Source organism: Volvox carteri (genome assembly GCF_000143455.1).
Source record: "Volvox carteri f. nagariensis unplaced genomic scaffold VOLCAscaffold_29, whole genome shotgun sequence".
NCBI lineage: Eukaryota > Viridiplantae > Chlorophyta > Chlorophyceae > Chlamydomonadales > Volvocaceae > Volvox > Volvox carteri.
In genome coordinates, this window is record NW_003307572.1 from 950,562 (window position 1) to 971,422 (window position 20,861).

The 20,861-nt window shown below is 52.6% G+C and overlaps 1 protein-coding gene across 1 annotated transcript; it reads right to left on the minus strand.

The window, feature by feature from the left end:
• Window positions 1–5,000: 5,000 nt before the first annotated feature.
• On the minus strand, window positions 5,001–12,060 carry VOLCADRAFT_62386 (uncharacterized protein; the record flags this gene model as incomplete). The annotated part of the gene is made up of 3 exons (XM_002952405.1): window positions 5,001–5,246; window positions 7,535–7,559; window positions 11,831–12,060. Coding segments are annotated over 3 exons (501 nt in total), but the record flags the coding sequence as incomplete, so codon positions are not given.
• Window positions 12,061–20,861: the final 8,801 nt, after the last annotated feature.

Genomic DNA, 20,861 nt, shown 5'->3' on the forward strand with positions numbered 1-20,861 from the left:
CGAAGCTGCCGGGCCTGATCCGGCCGACCCATCCGCTCCAGCGCGCGCACCGCGGAAGCTATAGCCTCCATATGCAGGATGTAGCTCACCTCATCCTGTACCTCACGGCTCTGCGTATTGTCGTCCTCCGCCTGCTCTCCCTCTTCCTTCACCTCCTGGGGCCCCAGCTTTCGCACCGCCGCCGTCGTCGCTGCTTCAGGCATCGCCTGCCTTCCCTGCGACGTCAACCCCGGCGGCGGCGATACAGCCCTGCGTCCCACCTGTCCCAGAGGTTGCTGCTGTTGCTGTTGCTGTCGCTGCTGCTGCTGCACGTCCGCCGGCTGTAGCTGCAACCTCTGGGGCTTCAGCTGTTCCAGAAGCTGCGTCAACGTACCCTCATCAGGGCTGTAGCCAAGCCGCGATAGCGCGCCAAGCAGCCGAGCAGAGTCCTCCGGCGACATACGGCCGCTGCTGCCGACTTCACGGGCGCCGGCATCGGCTGGTGGCGCCGGCTTGGCCTCCGGCACAATCATGCCGCGCGGCTGAAGCCGCGGCTGCGACCTCAAAATTTGTTGCGCCTGTGCCTGCCGCATACGCTCCTGCTCCGCCGCTTGCTGTTGCTCCTTCTGCTGCAGGCGTAACAGCTCAGCGATCTGGGCGTCGGTGGGGCGGTGCCGCATCATCGCGAAGGCGTCCAGTAGATCTGCTAGGCTGCGTCAGCGGAAAGTGGGCCCAGCATTGGCCCAGCATGGGAGCGGAGCAGTCCCGAGACGGAGGACGCGTTGCAATTGGTAACGAGCAACAATTGGTACCGAGTACAAAGGCAGCTATTGAATACAATTTAGAAAGGGAAATGCGCGGGGTTAAGCGGGAATGATTATTAAGAGGTACAGAGTGGAAGCGGAAATAGGGAGATGCCGAACGCTGGCAAAGGCCTAATAAGTGCGTTGTCAGGATGCACAGGAAGTCACAAGGGATCACCTGACTGACGACCACGTAACGGAAGATGCCTTAGGGGGGTACCAAGGACAGAGCCGAGATGGCCCAGTCCAGGAAGGCTCTTGGGCCTATGGGGAAACCACGCGTACTAGACCGTCGGTCGGGGGTGCAAGCAGAAGGCAGGAGCTGCGTGCTTACAGGCCATGGCGACTGCAGAGCCCCAGGGTAATGCATACCTGCCGGGCTCCGGGACCACCTGGGATGGCTGCTGCTGTTGCCGTGCGCGCCGCTCCATCAGCTGACGCAGCATTTCATCGCAAAGCGCTGGATCGCGTACCCCGGCATAGGCGAGGCCGGAGGCCAGACGCGCCATGGCGGGTGCATCATACTGCGGCAGGTGGCGCCTGCGTCGCGGAACACCACCATCAGTGTAGCATTACGAAAACCTAGTTTGTCATTGTCAGCCAACAGCTTTGCCTCATGTCCTCAGAACAGCTTGCGCCCGGACTCCACGTATGTCTTCTCGTTCACGATCCGCGCAACAGGTGCATCCATTCACCACGCGTCCATGCCCAGTCTGCTATTAGGCCGGCAATTGTTCTCCGCAACTTCCGCCACTGCCACCACGGACATCGTTAAGTCCAGACTCCCACGCCGGCAGCAGTTCGTGCTTTGGACGGCGGCAGCTGGATTTTCCACATGTTGCGTATGTGTGTGTGTGTGTGTGTGGTATACACCTCGACATGTTACATCTAACATATAATTCGTACCCCTGAGACCCGATGTACTTCCAAACCCACATTCCGCAGCCGTACACACCGCGTTCCGTACGTACCTGGCATTACGCAGCATGACCGCACGCAATGCCTCCCAGCGCTGCCTTTCCTCTTGCTCCAGCTGCGCCCGCCGCCGCGCCTGCTCCAGCTGGCGGGCGTACTGCTCAGCGTCGGGACGGCTCCGGGCCTGATCAGTCGTCTCAAGCTGCTGCCGTGGCGGTCGTGGGTCGCGCATTTGAGGTGCCGCAGTTAGCAGCTGAAGAAATAGTTCCGGGTCATCGGCAGCCCTGGGCACATGCGGAGGAAAAAAAGAGCGTCGTTACATGGATAACGTTACCCCAGACGTTGTGCTAATGGGTCGACTGTGCCATCGCCTTTGTTCCAAATATTGTGCCTTCTGACGGGCGGGTGCATTTACGGATCTGGCATTACCTCACTTGGCGCGCTAAGGGGTCGTACTGTACTCACCCGCCACTCAGGATGTCCACGAGCTTTCGCACGTCGCGTGGAAGTCGTACAATGCGTCGAGGCCCCGGCTGGCCGGCTCCGGAATCTGGTGCATAAGGACCCTGCAAGGAACCCAAACAGCGGCCCATGGTTAGAAGCATGGGTGGAACCCAGGTTGGAAGCCACGCCGCCGCCAGGGACATGGGCGGGGATTTAGGGCAGAGCGATAAATGTCGTCGGTGAGCCCCGTGCACGCCAGCTGGTGTTGCGGCGGCAAAACACAAGCCAGAAAGGATCTATGGGGGATCTGACGCAGCCCCCTTGGACAGTCTACACACGCTGGTGGCGATTAAGTACCATAGCAGTGCCCGCATTCATCTTTCGGCTGCCTTGGCCGTGCGCCGCATGCAGCAAATGCTACGCACTGCATGCACGCTTTGCCGCGGTGTACGTCGGGATATGCCATCGTCGTGGCAAGGTGACGAACAGTTATGCTGTAGCTCAAGGTAATGTCGTTGCGCATGTCACGCGGTTACAAGTCAGCAGGTTCCGGTCTCCGTGGTTGCAACGCGTGCGTACCTGGCCCGAGAGCGTCGCGCGCGTGACGGTTGCACGCACCGCCCGCCGCCGTCCTGGTGCCGGCTTGACAGCCAGCGCCGCAACCCGTCCATCGCGCCGGAGAATTGACCAATGCGGGAGTGCTAGGTGCTGCATACTATGGTGAGGGCGATGTGCGCGCGCTAGCGAGATTGATGCGGCGGCCTGCGCACATTAAGGGGTCACGGAGCACAAACCCCAGCCTTGGGCATGCGGCAGGCACTGCACTAGCCGACCCAATTGCTTTGGCACTTATCAAAGTTACTAGGCTGATCATGGGTACTTGCACTGGTTGAACAGCGAAGAACCATCTAACTAGCTTTCCGAGCCTGTGAAACAGCCGCCCTTGGCATCATTTGATTTCCCCATGCAGCACACCTTCATGCAACAATTCAACGCTTCATTTATATGCGTGCTGGGCCTTGACGCTAAGACTGTCTTTGAGTCAGCCGCAGCCAGAGAAAGGCATTGCCTTATGCTGCATACGCTATATTATAGAGAATCAGTAACTAAAACAATTTCATGAGCATATTGCGTTGCGCGACCCCTTAACATACGGGAACATGACTCTACTTCTGCAAATCGCCGATCACATTGCCGTGTTGCATAGTTATCAAGGGTGGCGCACTGTACCCTTTTGTTATGGCATGAGTGCTCATTTCAGCAATCAGTAAAGAGAAACAAACCGGCCCTTGGGTCGGCGACCAAGGATGCTTCTCAACCGCACCAATAAGATAGAAGCGCACTGGTAACGAACTTACACGTTTTTTAATGGTAAGGATCTCAGAGCCAAACTATGACGGCGGAGTAGGATTGCCAATCCTATACGTGGATCGCGCAAAGGTTGTAAGAGGTTGTAAAGCTGCAGAGTGACTTGCAAAAGTCACAGGTTCGATTGAATATGCCAATGGTCTCTGCGCTTGATACAGATCTGTTGTTTTGAGGATCCAGAGCAGTGTGAAGAACTCCCTCTCCGTCGCCGTCGCTTACACCCCATTTATGCAGCTGGTGAAACATCCAATGCATCTGACAGCATCGGCAATTAGTAGCTTCGTGCTCGTGAATTGTAGCTGATGCACATCTTGCTGTAGGTTCCGTACAGCTTGTAGGTTCCGTACAGCTAGGATTTGGCTAACAGCTTGTCCTTATACTACCCACATCCAAGAGCTGCCAGGACAAGTGTCAGCTTCCTCAAAGCCGACAAAAAGGGGCAAGTCTCCCTGCAGGCGGGGAGGCATGTCCAGCAATATCTACGTTGCGGATGCAACGCATGAACATGGAAGCTGACCACCATATCCAAAGAGCTTGGCACGAGAAACACTCTTGATCACCTGTGCCGAACACAGCACTTTCCTCAGCTTATTCACCTGGTGCTGTAGTCCGCATATGTGTGTGCGTCTACCGACGCACCGATGTTAGGTTATTTAGTACAGAACTGCAATGGCTTCCCCCGTCCGATCACTTGCCATGTACGAAAGGGCACTGAAAAACCCAAACTCCACCAACTTCAAAAGCCCCAGGTGCTCGATCACAGCGTGCCAACAGTGCAAAGGGGAAGAAACGCGTTGTGTTCCACTGAGCGCTTTCTATGATGCCGGGTCACCCGCGATGGTTGCACCATGGATCCGCAACATGCCACCCGTTTGCAGAGACAACCCCTGACGTCCTGGGTACGGCCATATGCATCCTCAGCGCGAGGGAAGGTGTGTGGGAAACGCGCGACGCCGGCAACGGCCCCAGGACGCCACGTCCGGCGTCGACTGTGATCCAGCAAACGAGATCTAAAACTGACGCTTAAAGCTGTTTTATAGCAACCTCGCTGTAGGAGCATAATGTTCGTCAGGCCTAACTGCATTCTTAATTATCCCTAATAAGCCAATTTTCGAAGCAGTCCAAAATACTATAAATGTCGCAAGTGTGTTGTGCAGCATGTAAGGTCCCACCCATAACGGAGGGCAAACGGAGTCCACCGTCAAGCTAGTAGCTTAATTAGACGTAGATAATTTATAATGATATTACGAAATAATAATATAGAGCAAGCGCCAGCTGACCTAGCGTGTGCTAATGTGCTGAGAGATATTTGGCGTTTCTGGCCCTGCGTGCACTCCGCCCCACCGCACAGACACCTACCAGGATTATTTCATATTGGGGCCAACCGATAGTAACTAACAACTACCCCTGCTTCATCGAGCGTTCAGAACGTGCAGATGGCCCACGGGTAACGTCCTCGACCTGCCTCGGGAGTACGAGTGTGAGTCAGTTTCAGCATTCCCCCTTATACTTCACGGGCACTCCCCTGCAGTTGGCCTCGCATGAGTTCCCATACGTAACGTTGTTGACCCCACACACGGGGTCCTCCACAGCCGGGCAAATGCAGTCGCCACCCGACTCTTCAATGCACTCGCTGTCGTAGGCCACCTCTACGCCCCAGCACTTTGCCGCACAGCCATTCATATATGTCTGTTGGTCCGTGCCGCACACGGGGTCGAACACGGATGAGCAAGCGCACTTTGCTGCTGGGATGTACTTCAGGGAAGTCGTCTTAATGAACTCCAAATCGTCAATAGGTTTCCAAACTGCGCTGCAGGGTTGAATCTGTGGCCATCGTGGAAGGGGTAAAGGAGGGCAGGCGGGGGATGGGTGGCGGAACGGACTGACGACCCGGGCGGGCATGTGCAGGCATGGAGCGAGAGTGCATGGGTAAGGTTAACTAACTAACGGAAAAGAACTGGAAACGAAGGACTCGCGCTTTACGCCGTCGGGTGCACCTGTCGGTGAACCTTGCATGGTTTTATTGGCTGTGCAGCATGCCGGCGCGACGTGGACCCTGCCCGTGATTCCGCGCTTAAGGGTTCCATGCATGGTGTCAAGCGGTGGTGCTGCTTTATTGGTATCTACCGGTGTTGGCCGCCAGGCGATTGCCTTGGATGCGGTGCCAGCGGGTAAAACACGGGCGACAACTGGGACCGACCCAATCCCGGTCCGCACACAGGGCAACCACGGGATACAGCAACGTTTCAAATCTGACATGGGTCCCTACCGGCTTGGGTGCATAGGGCTCCCAGGTCTCGGCGCCCAAGCAGCGGACGGACTGGCACGTAGCAGACATGGCGGCGCTGTTGCCCTTACTGGTGAAGGCGCAGGGATCGTTCTGGCACACAACCGGTGTCCTGTTGGTGCACCTGCGAGCGAAAAAAATGTTCGAATTAAGTAGGCGCATATCGCAGCACCTTCTTCACTGGGCGTACCGTACCTACCACGGCCCAGGTAACGAGCAGAGGGTTGTGGGTCTTGGGATGGTATTGCATACACGCACGTCCCCTTACACCTCCCGATTACAGCGTAATAACATTATGGTTTACAAAGTGCGCACGACACCCTCATTAGCAGCAGACTTTATGACAAAAATAAGATCGCTGCATTGCACGTCTGTAAAATATTTGATTGTTTATAGATCGTGCCCTGGTACAATAGATATGGACCGTCCATTCCATTACATCAGAGTGCAATCGATAGACGATGAAACATTTTACAGGAGCAAATGCTAGGGGTTTCCTGCTATGTACGGAAAGGATCGCGTGCGCTAGCACATGCCCGCAGGGTCCTTACCTACCGAGTACACACGTGACGACGCACAATTGCAGCGCACCCGCTAGGAGTCGACGCTTAAGGCGCCGGTCTTGCAGCTATCTATCGCACCTTAGGTAATCGCAAGAGCCAGGTGTCATGGGCTCCGTGACGTTGTAGAGGCACTTCGCCGTGCACCTGTTTGGATATGTGGTCCATGCTCTAGCGTAGCATACCGGATTGTACTTGTCCTTGTCCGGGCAATTATTCATGCAGCGAACAACAGCTGCAGCGGGAAGGATGCATGCATGGAATCATATGATTGCGCACGAGGTAGGACCAGACACAAAGTCGTGAGGCCGTATCAAAAGCAGGGGGATAGCGCGCGGTTCAGAAAGGCAGCGCATGTGCACGTGAGATGTGAAATAAGAACTGCTGGTGTGAAGCGGCTGATAGCCGTAACAGGTGTTGGGCTGTCTTGCTGTGCAGGGAGCGGTCGGGGAAGCCAACACACTTCGCAAGCGCAGTCCGTAAGCCGACGTCACGGGAAGCTAATAGGTCGAAATGCGCGCGTCAGTCACCGACCCAACAAAGGATGAAGACTACTACCGTCACGTGAGCAATATCACGCGCAAGGGTGAAATGAGTTTCGTGAATTCCGGGTGCATGCCAGTACGGAATCTTATTGAATCACATTAAGCAAACGCTGATCAAATCGTGAAGCGCGAGACCTTCGGCACGGCAAAGTTCTCGGAGAGATTGTCGCGCAAGTTGCATGTTCGATTCTCATGACGCCGTCAACTGCATGTCCTTTACTAAGAAACTTCGGCATCTTATGGACCGAAATATAACGCGAGAAACGTTGATATGACCTTAACCTGAAATTTTGTCAGCTACCAGCGAAATGCCGTACAATATGGAGTGTTTAAGGGTTTTCATATTGCGCTTTAGCAGGGCGAGATATTATGTTTGGTCGTTAAAACACGGCTACACGGCCACACGGCGGGGGGAAATCCTACAGGGCGGGGAGCCCCTGACGCGCTGGGGCCCCGCCCAAAAGGTCCAGTATCTGCCATGTGCTGTTACTGGCCATCACTGATGCGTTGGCCCCGAGCGGATTGTAACAAGATGTGGGGTTAGCAAGCACGTTATGCATGCTCAGGCCTGAACTTCTAGCTTTCGTTTTTCCGATCAACCCGTGCTAGCAACCCGGGTTTTCCAAGCAGCACCTTTTCACTGCGTTCACCCGGGACGCTGGGAATGCCTTTACTTGGCAGACGTCCCTGAAGCCTCCAACTTGGCATAGGATCAAGCAAACCTGACCATGCGACACACATACACACCTAACACACACATTGCATAAGCAGGCATGCCAGCAATTCGCTGTCCACATATCGCGATTTAGTGTACGTGGGCTCGATGAGCCGCACTAAAGATCCGCGCCCAGGTACAGTATTCGAGCTTAAAGCCAAGACCTGTGTGTGTCTTTTGCGACATGCTACGCTCATCTATACGCAAAGTGCTTTCTACAGGCAGGCTACTGTGAAAACGTACTACAATTCTACGGGACAGCCCCCAGGATCAAGGACGGTTGTAGCGAGTGAACCCAGTACTAACGGATCCCTATAGCCCGAATACAGAGCGAACACACTGGCCAGCCCCCGCAGAGCGGTTGCATGCTTGTGAATTTATGACTTAAAACGGTGAAGTTACTGTCTTCAATGAAGTCGCCATTGGTGGGAAGGATGAGCGTGCTCAAGATCATCGGGACAGGTAGGGACGGCCAGGCTGGTTGGGTGCGACTATACCTACTTCGCACAACCATATGTCTGCTTGCATGCTGCTCCCGGAATCGTTAGGCCTAGCCTGTATAATATTGGGCTGTTCAAGGAGGAAAACTCCCCTATGTACGGCAATCGGAACACTAATTCACTTCATTCTCGTCCTGGCTTCTGCCTTCGTAACGCTTATCGCGGCCTCGTGGCCATCCTACCCTCCCTCCCTGCCGCATGCAAAGTAATAATCCAGCTGACCCACTATGAATGGCAAGCCTGGGTAAGACACGGCTCGTGACAATTGTGTAGCTGCCTTACCCCGGGGCGGCGGTGGAGAACGTGGCCGTAATGGCATTCGTGGAAGGGATGGCGGCAAGGGTTGAGGCAATGCTGGCGGCAAGGATGACGGAGAGGATGGCGGTGGGGAAGGCGGTGGAGATGGCGTTGGGGGTGGAGACTGTGGTGGCGAGGATCGCAGTGGCGGGGACTTCCGGGGTGGTGATCGTGGCGATGGTCGGGGTGTTGGGGATGGTGATGGCGGTTGCGGGGATGGGGGCAATGGGGATGGCGGCGGTGGGGATGGCGGCGGTGGGGATGGCGGCGGTGGGGATGGCGGCGGTGGGGATGGTGGGGTTGGGGATGGTTGCGGTGGGGAAGGCGGAGGAGACGGGGCCGGGGAAGGTGGCAGTCTTGGCGATCTTGGCGACCGTGGAGGCTTTGGCGGGCTCGGTGGTGGCGGCGGGGGACTCGGTGACCTGGCGGCCTTGGCCCCAGCCGGGCGCCACTTGCCTTTGTCCGCAACTGTGAGGCACAATTATATACGACAACGCGCATGCAGCTAGGTTCATACGTACTCATTTTTCATCACTAAGGTTTCGCAAGTTTTCTAGGATAAAAGCACTCAGGAAGCTGTGGCGTGTATGGACAAACTCTCCGTACTGATCATAGATGGATAAAGTCTGATGGCACGGGAAATCAGTCGAAGCCGGAGCGTCGCGGATGCGCGATCAATCATTCGCGTACTCACGCTTGCTGTCTTGGGCTGCTGCCGGATGCGACAAGACCAGGGCGACGACGGCCAGGACCGCCAGGGAGGACAGCACGGCAAGCCGTCGCGCCATGGGGGCTCCTGGAGACGCTTTACCTCAGTAAAACGCTAGCTGGATGGTTTGTCTCGAGTGACAGACTGGCCGTATCGTTTTGCAGGGCGGCGGTTGAAGCACGGTGACGAAGCCTCAACACTCCTCAACCCAATCAAACAAAGATTGTTTTAAAGCATAATCATTGAACTATTAGAGGAAGTTTGATTTTTGTACTTTTATGTAAATATCGGTTTCATACCTATACTTGTGCCCCTTCGACGCAGGGCCATTTCGTTGGTATAGTCCTCATTTGTGTCTCTCTGCTGGCACTGTAGCTGCCGAGCCACCGAGCGCCTACGTAATCTACAGGGGTAATTATTTTTCAGATTCATGGCTTGTATCTCTCAGCATTTGCCAAGCCTTTCTTTCATCAGGATGCACGTATCATGGAGAGCCGTAAACCACCCTCCGCCACATTAAGATCTGCTTGGCACAATAATATGCAATAAAGTAATAGGCAATTACCCAAACGTTTCGAGCCTCTAGGTCAGTGAAGTCATCCCTCCGTCCTGGATAGGGCTATCCGTCGATTACCGAATTCCCCGTTTCCTTTAATGCTATTCATATGTTTCTTGTTGAAGGTGCGAATTAATTGGCGGTTGTTCGCTAGTAAAGCGTTGAAGCCTGAGCTCCTTGGGACAAGTAATAGCCTGCAATAACTGTTCGGTGCAACGTGCGGTATTGCAATGTGGCCGACGCCTAATTGTAATGTTATTTCTGAGAAGGAAGTCGGTGTATCATATAGCAGCATTCGGGAACGCCCCTGTTGGGAGGGATTCTCGCTCTGCCAACTGAGACGGCGAGGGTCAATAACTTGTGACAATGACCCCCTGCGTATGCTTGTGTTCTGTATAAATCCCGGTGCCGTTGCATAATGCACGCTCAGTGAAGCAACCTGAGCATGATTGGTTACACTCAATTAGGCGGATAACTAACTAACACAGCTCTCAGCAGGAGCTTTAAGGAGACATAATTTATGTCTATTATAAACGAACGAGTTGTGCGGATCGCATGATTTGTCCCAAAACCAGTCGTAAGAGGGCTGGCTGGACTTAGTTGGAACTGACACTATTCCACAACATTGTGTACGTGCATGTGCTCATGCTGCCCCTACGTAACAGGATTTCATTGATCTTCCTGCGACTTTGCTCGCGCGCCAGCGGTTGAACAATCCTGGAACCTTAGGTTTTTATTGGTGACCCACAAGAAATCAACCCCCGGGTAGCTCCTCCTAGTTGCTTCTCCTTAAAGGACGATATTGACTACAGCTAGGATGGAGGAACTGGTCTGTCCACTTTAGTGGTGACTTTGGGGTTCCAACCTCCGACGCTGGAAGTCTCCTCTATCTGCTAGCTCATCAATGGCTAAACGTATACCGCCGGCGGCTACGTCCTCTCCACGCGTTATGCAACTTTGTGCTCAGCATGCTCGCTCAGCATGGTCGCTCCTGAGGTACTGAGCTGATGTGTATCGGCGCATGAGTTATGGCAGAAGCCGTGCTCATGACGCAGCAGGCCAGAGCCGTTCGGTCTCGCTCGCAGCTTTTCCCGTAGGTCCGTTTGTCTGGACACGTTCTTTGTTGTCATACCACGACTTCAGAAAAGTACCGGTCGGCGCATGTACCCACCCGTTACCCTACCCATTATATGTTTTACATTTGCACCAGCTCAACTCGGTGCTGTCAAGGCCGGCACCCCAGCCCACATATGGATATTTGGCTGGACGTCCAGGTCTCTGTTGGGATGGCATCGGATCTCGCAGTTGTGTGCATCCTCACCCACAGGCCAGCACTTTGCCTGGTCAGTGTTCAACCCCGAATCGATCTGTGGGGCCTATTACATCCCGCTGGGTGCACAGCAAATATACATGGAGTCGAGCATGTTGGTTTTGGCTCTGGATACTCCCATGGGGGGTACCACAATGATGATGAGGAAGGTGACCCCAGCATGTGGGCACCAGAGGATTATCCGCACGAGCGGCTGCCAGCGATTAAGCTGGAAACAGTACTCAGCCTGCAGTTGGCCAACCTAATTGCAGGTGAAATATTACATCATCAGTCCTTGTAATGGGATTGTTTACTGTACGCTACCGCCCAGGTTACCCAGATTTACCAAGGTTGGGTGGTTTATGGTGGGGGTCTGCTGCACAACCCCTCCCGCAACCCTTCCCCTGGGCCGACCGACCCCTCCTTACCCCCAGAATAGGGAGGGTAAGTGTGTCATCGTGCTAATAGCTAGCATAGGTCGATCAGCATAGGTATGAGAGGAGCAGTAGTAGTTGAACCAGCCAGCAGTACAAAAACATGTAGGCACGCACAACTAAAATTTGGCAGGGACGCAGCCTTGGAAATGCCTAAGCCTGCCTTTTGCCAGGACGAGAAAGGTCAAGTGTCGAACTTCGATGCCAGCAACCCCGCTTCAGCAGCCATTGGTAAGTATAAAATGACTAAATACTCTGCTGCTGCTTTGTTATGTATTATCCGATTGCAGCAGAGGCCCCTTTATCGCCCCAAATTTTGCTCAAAATACTGTAACGGGGCATTTGCACGTGTGCCATAAACTTTATTGCACGTTCAATGAGTCAGCATCAGTCGCATCCGCCCTTGTACTTCAAGGCCATTCCCACGCAAGTGGCCTCGCATTCGTTTCGATACGTCACATCATCCACCCCGCACACGGGGTCCTCCACAGCCGGGCAGAAGCAGTAATCAATCTTCGGCCCACGACACTGGTAACCGTAGGCCACATCCACGCCCGCGCATTTGGCAACGCACTCGTTCGTGTACGTCTGGCTGTCAGTACCGCATACTGGGCTGTTCGTAGAGGGGCACGTGCAATCCCCTACAGGGATATACTTCAGGCCAGCCGTCCTTACGATTTCCCGATCATAATTGGGGAATGGTGTCCAAACGGCGCTGCAGGGTTCAATCTGCGCAGCCAAGCAAGTAGGATGGACGGGCGAGGAAGCACGTGGCGATTGCACATCTACCGTGATGAAGTACAAGCAAGGCCACGTGCGTGGTGAGTAAAAACGGGCAACGAGCGCGGAGCTCGTTTGCTTACGTCACTGGCGTGCATGCAGTCAAGGCCTGCTAGTATGCGTATTATTACACAGCATCTTGATGAGAGGCCTTTTCAGCGGCTAGCTACTACATTCTCCCTCAATTCGACTGCTAGTTGCGTTCTGTATCATTACCTTGCGTGCAGACTCCGCACCCAAGCAGCGCACGGATTGGCAGTAGGTGAGTCTGGAGACGCTATAAGTGGCGATGCAGGGGTCGTAGGGGCACACCACCTGTGTCTTGCCGGCGCACCTGCGCGCATTAGCGTCCAACGCATTAGGAACGTAGAGGTATTTGTTGACTTCTGGGTGGAATATCTAAAATGGAACACATCATTTCTGTTATGTAAGATATAAAGCCACGCTGCGGCGAACACATGACTGCACATCGCACAGCCCCTACACGTCCCAAAGCCGAAACCACCGAAAGCACCGACCTTTGATACATGCAAGAGCCGGGTGTCAAGGTCTCCTTGACCCCGAGGCACATCGCCGTGCAGTTGTTTGCATAAGTAGTAAGTGTTCTTTCGTCGCATACTGGATTGTATATGCCACTTGTGCGACAGGCCATCATGCAGGCACGATCTGCGACGGGAATGCACAGGAGGCCACAGTCCACGGGATAACATAGGGGAGAGTGAGGGTGCCGTGTAGTCTCAGCGTGCGGGTAGGGGCGGCAGTGCCTTTCTGTTCCCAATTCCTTTACTCAACACACGGCTGTTGTGAAAATCATTATTCCTTGTAGCTACTTAATCTGACACCGCAGTGTTAAGTTGCTGTTCAGTGACACTCATTCAGTTGCCTTACCCACAGGTGGCGATGGAGCTGTTCGCGGCAGGGATGGTGGTGATGGGGATGGCGGTGGTGGCGGGGATGGCGGTGGTGGCGGGGATGGCGGTGGTGGCGGGGATGGCGGTGGGGATCGTGGCGACAGTTGCGGCGACGGAGGGCGTGGGGATGGTGCGATCCGCGGCGGCGGGGACAGCGGGGGGGGAGGTTGCAGCTTTGGTGCCCGCGGGCTTGGTGCCGGCGGCTTGGGGCTCGATGTCCTGACGGCCTTGGCTCTAGTCGGGCGCTGCCTGCCCTTTTCCTCAACTGTCGGGCATGAGGCGCATAAGATACAATTAGCATGCAAAAGAGGTTCGTCTCGGTCCGGACCCCACGCAGGCATATGTTCTGTAGGAGAAGGTGAAAACGTTCGGCTGGAGAAGCCAATTTCTCATCGTCAAGCCCAGCGCACCCTCCCTGTACTGTACAGCTTTATTGGCAAAAAACAGCGTGCTACAGGCTGACGATAGGACGAAGTCGGGTGGCCAAGGACATCCTTCGAATCCAGTGCATCTCAGACGTGTGATCATCCATGATCCCGTACTCACGATTGCTATCTTGGGCTGCTGCTTGTTGCGATAGCACCAGGGACACGAGGACCAGGGCCGCTAGGGCCGACAACATGGCAAGCCGTCGCGCCATCGGGGGCCTGGAGACGCTTTACTCTAGTAAGAAGCTAGGTAATGCTTTCGGGTGGTATCGTTATTAGAGTTGGCCTATTATTGATTTCTTACTTCTCAGTTCCTTAAATCAGGATGAACTAGATCACTAATCTTCATCTTATATGAAAGGTGGGGTGCATAATATACTGGATGGAGTATCGGTTTGGTATCCGTACGATGTGTCGCTTCAGCACATGGCCGCTCCCCGCCGCTCCCCGCCGTTCCGTTCACGTACCGTAATCTTCCCTTGTGCCTCTCTGTACCGGTGCTGCAATTCTGCGCTACCTGTATTCCTTAAAATTAAAATTTCCATTTTGCTGTAGTGCTGCGCAACATATGCAAGCTTTCCTTTTAAATGGCCGAGCTAGCCCGAGGTAGGGTCGAAACCGGATATTTAACTCTCTTCGCCACAAACATACCTGCATAGCAGGTTTATTGGTGATAAGCTGGACCTTACTAATGCTTAAGATTGTACGAAAAACTATCTAATTATGTAGGTATGTATGCTTCTACCTGCTAATGAATTTCCCATTGCTTCCCCGTCAATCGGATACGTTCGAATCTGTGTAGCTTGCAGACCGACGACGAAATTTTAATGGGTTTCAAAGCCTGTTATTTGTTACTTGTATGCTTGATGGAATCCATTGCATCTTTAGCAGGGAAAGGTGGCTGTCCTCTGTTGTATGGAGCCGTTGTTCTGTCTGTCTCAGAAAGGCGAAAACATATCCTATCGTTTGTTTCTTTGACTTTAGTTATGTAGCTTGAACATTTGAAGCTCAGCCGATAAGGCTGTATCAAGGACACGTATATTGACTCATCACAACTCAGGGCTCGTTCCCATCATAAAGATGGTCAGGGCTAACCTCCTCACAGTAGAATCAAACTGCCTTAACCCCCGCACGCTGGGGAGAAGTCTGACATTGCCCGGCGTCAGCGAACTTCCACCCGAACTGATTCACCGGCTTCATCACCTCGCATCATGCGAGTCGCATGGTTGACCGCTTGGCCAAGATGATACTCTTAAGAGTACGAAGCTTCGTACTAACCGTAAACGACTGCCGCGTTTGATTGGTCCTTACCTTCACAGCATATATATATATATGGCCGGAAAAAGATGCTCATATATATATAGTTGGAAAAGCAATGGTTGAGCATCTTTTTCCGCCTGGTATGTGTAATCTGTTGATATTTGGCCAGAACAATGGGGGCTGGGAAGATGGTGCGAATGTACGGCGTATGAGATTCGATGGATGGGATAAATGTAATGGCATTTCTGCTGAGAGGTTGTTCTGTGATACCTGTAACGGTTGAGGTTGGCTACATGTTAGCGCGTAATATAAGCAAGAACCGAAAGTCACAGGACGGATTCGCTCCGCCAAGGTCTGGGCTCTTGTCTAAGAAAGAGTAATTAAACTCTGTCTCTTTGTTAATATATAAATATATTAATCATCCATCCCAGGCTCCCTCCCGAGTATATATAATACTCGTTGCTTAGGAGGCCGCAACGACTTCTGTCGTGGAGTGTCCCTTCGGACCACCTGACACCTGGTTAGACCGAGGTGTCTGTTCGGTTAGGGTAGGAACCCTGAAAGAGTGTCAATCCTTAATTAGGAAACACTTATTAATCTTAAAGTATTCATAGACTGTTCATAGATCAGTCTTAATCCGATCACGCCTTCATCGCTTTGCGATTTGGCTCTGTAACGCTATAAGGCGCTACAACATCTGCCCCCCTTTCTAGACGCCTGCGTCCACGCGGCGCACAGTCCAATAGGCATCAATAAGAGATCTGTCGGGGAAAGCAGGTTCCTCAATCCAACTGTTATTCTCATGCCCGTGACCAACCCATTTCACGAGATACCGTGTCAGGGTTCGGTTTCGGAGCTTTCGTTGATCATGATCTAGGATGCGTTCAGGTGTCCATACAGAGGTAGGACCTTCAGGTTCAATTCCGACTGTAGGTCGAGGAGGTTGTACGGTGCCATCAGATCGATAAGGCCGTAACAACGATACATGGCTGCAAACATGAAAACCAACCCGGCACTGTTACCTGGCCCTTCCCTTACGGAAGAAGCAATTTGTCGAGTTATTGTTGACTTTTGGGGCCGCATTCAGGGTTTCGCAGCTTTGGGAATTCCACGGAAAGGTTGGGATTCCGTTGGCGCACATCACCCCTTCTTGAGAATTATATCTGGCAAATTGCTGTGCTCGCGAGAGTGGTTACCGATGAGAGGTTAATTATCTGAGGTGATAATCTTTTGGTATATTAGTCTCTACTGCAGTGCACGGCCAGCTGGCCCGATGGCTCTACTCTTCGGGAGTCTGGAGCCCACTGTAACAACCACACACACACATGGAACACGTTATGGAAACGATATTCCTCTGGAAGGGCCAATCTAGCAGCAGCAGGATTGATCATCTTCTCAATCGGGAAAGGTCCAATCCATCTAGGCATCAGCTTCTTTGAACCTTTCTGGAGGGTCAAATTCTTCGTACTGAGTCAGACTTGTTGTCCTTCAGTAAACGACACATCACGTCGTCCTTTATTCTCTTGCTTAGTCATTCGATCTTGCGCAGCCATCAAAGCAGATTTAGCAGCAGCAAGTCTCTTGGCATACGTATCGACATAACCCTTAGCAACGGGAACTGCATCACCGAGTTCGAGTTGTACAGGGGTCTTAGGATGATAGCCATAGTTCAGGAAGAATGGACTAACTCCTGTCGAACGATTCTTCGAATTATTAATCGCAAATTCAGCAGGTCCAAGGTATGTCTCCCACCGTGAAGGTTCCTGATCACAGTAGTTTCTCAACATGTCTCCAAGGACGCGATTAACTCGTTCTGTCTGACCATCAGTCTGAGGATGGAAAGCAGTACTCATCGCCTGCTTCACCTCTAGCCTCTTCATGAGAGAGGTCCAGAAGGCACCAGTAAACTTGTTGTCACGATCTGAGACGATGGCGTCTGGTAAACCGTGAAGCCGTACCACGGTGTCAAAGAATAAATCTGCAGTTTCTTCTGCGTCTATTTCTTTCTTGCATGGTCGTACATGCACCATCTTAGTCAGTCGGTCTACAAACACCACAAGGGAGTTGTAACCTTTTCTAGTCGAGGGCAATCCGAGTACAAAGTCCATTGAAACGCTGCTCCAAGGTCGTTCAGGAATCGGCAGAGGTCGAGATAGACCCAGCGGTTTGCCTGATGAAGCTTTATTCCGTTGACAAAGATCGCAACATGCGACAAAGTCGGCAACGTTGACTTGACTGGGTAATGCAGTCGTGGCCCTGAGTGCTTGCCTCCGGTAGTAGTAGTAGTAGTGCCAGAGTACGGTAACCAGGTGTGCAAGTTTTCCCACTCCATGTCGTGGGATCGAAACTAATACACACATGAGGCACTTGTAAGCGGTCCTCTTGCAAAGTTTTTCTGTAAATTCCTTAAAAGTCATGTGCTTTTGGATGCCAGCCCGAGCCAATCCTGCCAACTTGACAGCCAATTCGACACCCTGAACACGCTAATTCGATACCCTGTCAGGTCAATTTGACACCCCGAACAGGTCAATTCGATACCCTGTCAGGCTAATTCAACACCCTGTTAGGCCAATTCGGCACCCGGACAGGCCAATTCGACACCCGGACAGGCCAATTCAGGCCCAGCACAGCCCAATTCCGAGGCTCCACAGCGCAATTCGAATACCTCCGGCGAGTCCGCCAGAACAATTCCAGACCTCGGCAGACCAATTCTTTTGTCAGGAATAAAATCCAGGCTAATTCTGCGACAGAGCTCTTCCCTAATTCCAGCCCGGATCCTACCCTCCTGCAACGTCAGCTTTCAACGTAGGCCACCAGAAATTCCGTTCTACCAAATCAATGGTTCGATCTCGTCCAGGGTGTCCTGACAAGATATTCGTGTGGCTTCGTTCGATAATCTCTCGTTTCAAGGCGGGGTCATTGGGCACCACGATGCGGTACTCGCACTCCCCCCTTTCTATCTGAAAGAATCCGAGAGGATTCGTCAGAAAGAAATGAGTATGATCTGGATTCTGGAAATGAGCGTCTCTTTTTGTAGCATCGGCAATACGTTGGATGAGTGGGTCCAGCGTAAGTCCCTGAGAGCGACGTGTGGTAACCGCATTGAATACCACGACAGATGCCAAGGAGGGATGGCGTGATAAAGTGTCGGCGACCACGTTCAATCGTCCTGGGCGGTAAATCCACTCAAAATTAAATTGAGCCAGGAACTCAAGCCAACGGGCTTGTCTGCGGCTTACAGTCGACTGAGTCTTAAGAAAGATCAGTGGATGGTGGTCGGTGACGAGATTAAAAGGAATGGAACTCTGTAAATAGCATCGCCATTCTCGCAAGGCATTGATTACCCCAAGTAGCTCCTGTTCACCCGTACTGTAGTTCCGTTCAGCAGGGGAAAATTTCTTACTGGTAAAGGCGACCGGTCGGTCATTTTGCAGGAGTACTGCGCCAGTTCCGTTCAGCGAAGCATCTGAGATCACTTCGAAAGGCTTCGTAAAATCCGGGTAATTCAACAAAACGTCGTTCAATAGTCGAGCTTTGAGCGTTTCAAAGGCTCGTATGGCTTGTTCAGGCCATTCATCTGGTAATCTTTTCGCACTGAAGAGATCGGTCAGGGGTGCAGCAAGGGAGCTAAAACCTGCGATAAATCGCCGGAAATAGTTCGCAAGGCCAACGAAAGATCGAAGTTCAGAGATGTCCTTGGGCAATGGCCAATTTCGAATAATCTCAACCTTCTTAGGATCCATACGGATACCTTCTGCGTTCACGACATGTCCAAGATATTGGACTTCGTTCTTCCAAAAATCGCACTTGGAAAGCTTGACATGTAACTGATTTTCCTCAAGGACCTTTAACACCACCCTTAAATGGCGTGCGTGTTCTTCGGGGGTCTTGGAAAATATCAGGATGTCATCCAAATAGACCGTGACAAATCGGTTCAAGTACGGTGCAAAGATGCGATTCATCAAATTCTGGAAGGTTGCGGGGGCGTTCGATAGGCCAAAAGGCAATACAAGCCACTCGAAGTGTCCGAGATGGGTTGTGAAAGCCGTCTTAGGAACATCTTCTGGAGTAATCCGCAACTGGTGGTAGCCAGAAGCTAAATCAAGGGCCGTGAAAATCGACGCACCAGCGAGACGATCGAGTGTATCATCAATTCGGGGCAACGGGTATCGATTCTTGATAGTAATCTTGTTCAAAGCCCGATAATCAATACACATGCGTAACTCTCCGGTTTTCTTAGTCACGAAGAGGATCGGAGCGCCGAAAGGTGACGTCGAAGGACGAATAAAGCCTTTCGCAAGCAAATCTTTGACTTGCTTCTCTACTTCCTCTCGTTCTAACGGCGAAAGTCGCCACTGGGGTCGGAAAGTCGGTTGTGCATTCGGTTCCAACGGGATAGCGTGGTTAACACCTCTATCCGGTGGTAATTCTGTGATCGGTGCGAAAACTTTCGGAAATTCGTTGATAATCTCCACAAGGGATTCATTCTCAGCAATGTGTGGCGGCAGATCCACAGCATTAAGCGTTGGTGTGTCAGAGAGCAGGGATGCGGTTTGCTTCACGACAACAAGCAACGATCGACAGCCAGCTTCGTTCAAATCGCGAAAAGCTCTTTTCGGCGAGACGATCTGAATTGTCTCAGGTCTTTTCTCAAGAAGCGTGACCGATGGTACATCGGAGACCGTTACGGGAGATGGCGCATTCTCCGATCGTAACGTAACCGAAAGTCCCGTGGGTCGTCTCAATTTCAAGGAACCTTCCGCGGGTCTTAATTCTGCGCGGTACCTTCTCAGAAAATTCTGACCCAAAACAACATCAGCGGACGTGGTTAACGTCGGCAGTACGAGAAAACGGACTTCGGCTCGAAATCTTCCGATGCGAAGGCGAGTTTTACATTCACCAGCGACGGACGCGTACGATGCATCAGCAAGGCGTACCGGCGCGCATGGCGAAGGTTCTAAGGCTAATCCAAGACGGTCTGCCAAAGCCTTAGCGATGAAACAGTGCGTTGCGCCTGTATCGGGAAGAATGCGTACTGATGTCTCACTGAGTTTCCCTGAGAACAGGTCTAAATACGCATCTTTCTCTGTCAAGCAGCAACTAGGATTCAATCGCTGTTCTGGAGAAGGGGAATCATACCATAGTTGCAAGGGTTCTGTCAGTGGAGGAGGTTCTGGACATCCTGGGTAGGAAGCTGTGTACAGTCGAGTGCCTTTCGGAAAAGTTTGAATCAACGTCATGCCGTCTAGGAAAGTGCGAAACTTCCCTGGCGTTTCAGGCACTAAAGTACAAGCTGCCATACTAGGATCATGTTCTTTGCAACGTCGATAGTGTCTCAAATAAGCGTAAAACTTTCTAATTGGCGGATTAAGCCATAAGGTGTGGCCGGAGCAATCAAGCGACAGAAATTGACGCGATTCTGATCCAAAAGATTTACATACGGCAGTATTGCCGTCGTCACTTGCACAGGCGTCAAACGTAATCGTCCTCCCAATACGGGATTCTATTGTCGCAAAGATTGTCGGATCAATTCGCATTCGTGGACACGCATCACATACACTTCACGTAATCGACGAAGGTAGTCTATCACGAGGATGATCATGCGCACATAATGCCAGCGAATGTTCTAAAGGTCTCAACTCGCGTTCAATCTGCACACACACCGATGTCAAGACAGGTTTCGGTTGCGTGAAAGTCTCTAAAGGGTCTATGCGCGGTTCGAGTCTCAAATCATCGTCTTCTACTCGGCAAGTCCCAGCCTGCTGGCCACTAGGCAGCTGGGCAGCACGTCACTTCCCGCACGTCTTAGCGAGGTGTCCCTGGCGACCACAATTAGTGCAGAGGCCATACAGCTTATAAATGGCCCACTCGGTTGCAGTGAGGTCATTTTTCCGCTTCTTAGTAGAGTTCTCTGCGGCATTCGAAGGTAACGGCGGTGTCCGTGTCGAGGGCACCGGTCGCGACGGCTGCGACGGCGGTCTAGCGTTCGAAGGCCCAGCCCCGTCGTTGACATGGTTCTGGGGCGGTCCAACCGTAGACGGGCCGGCACCGTCGTTAACTC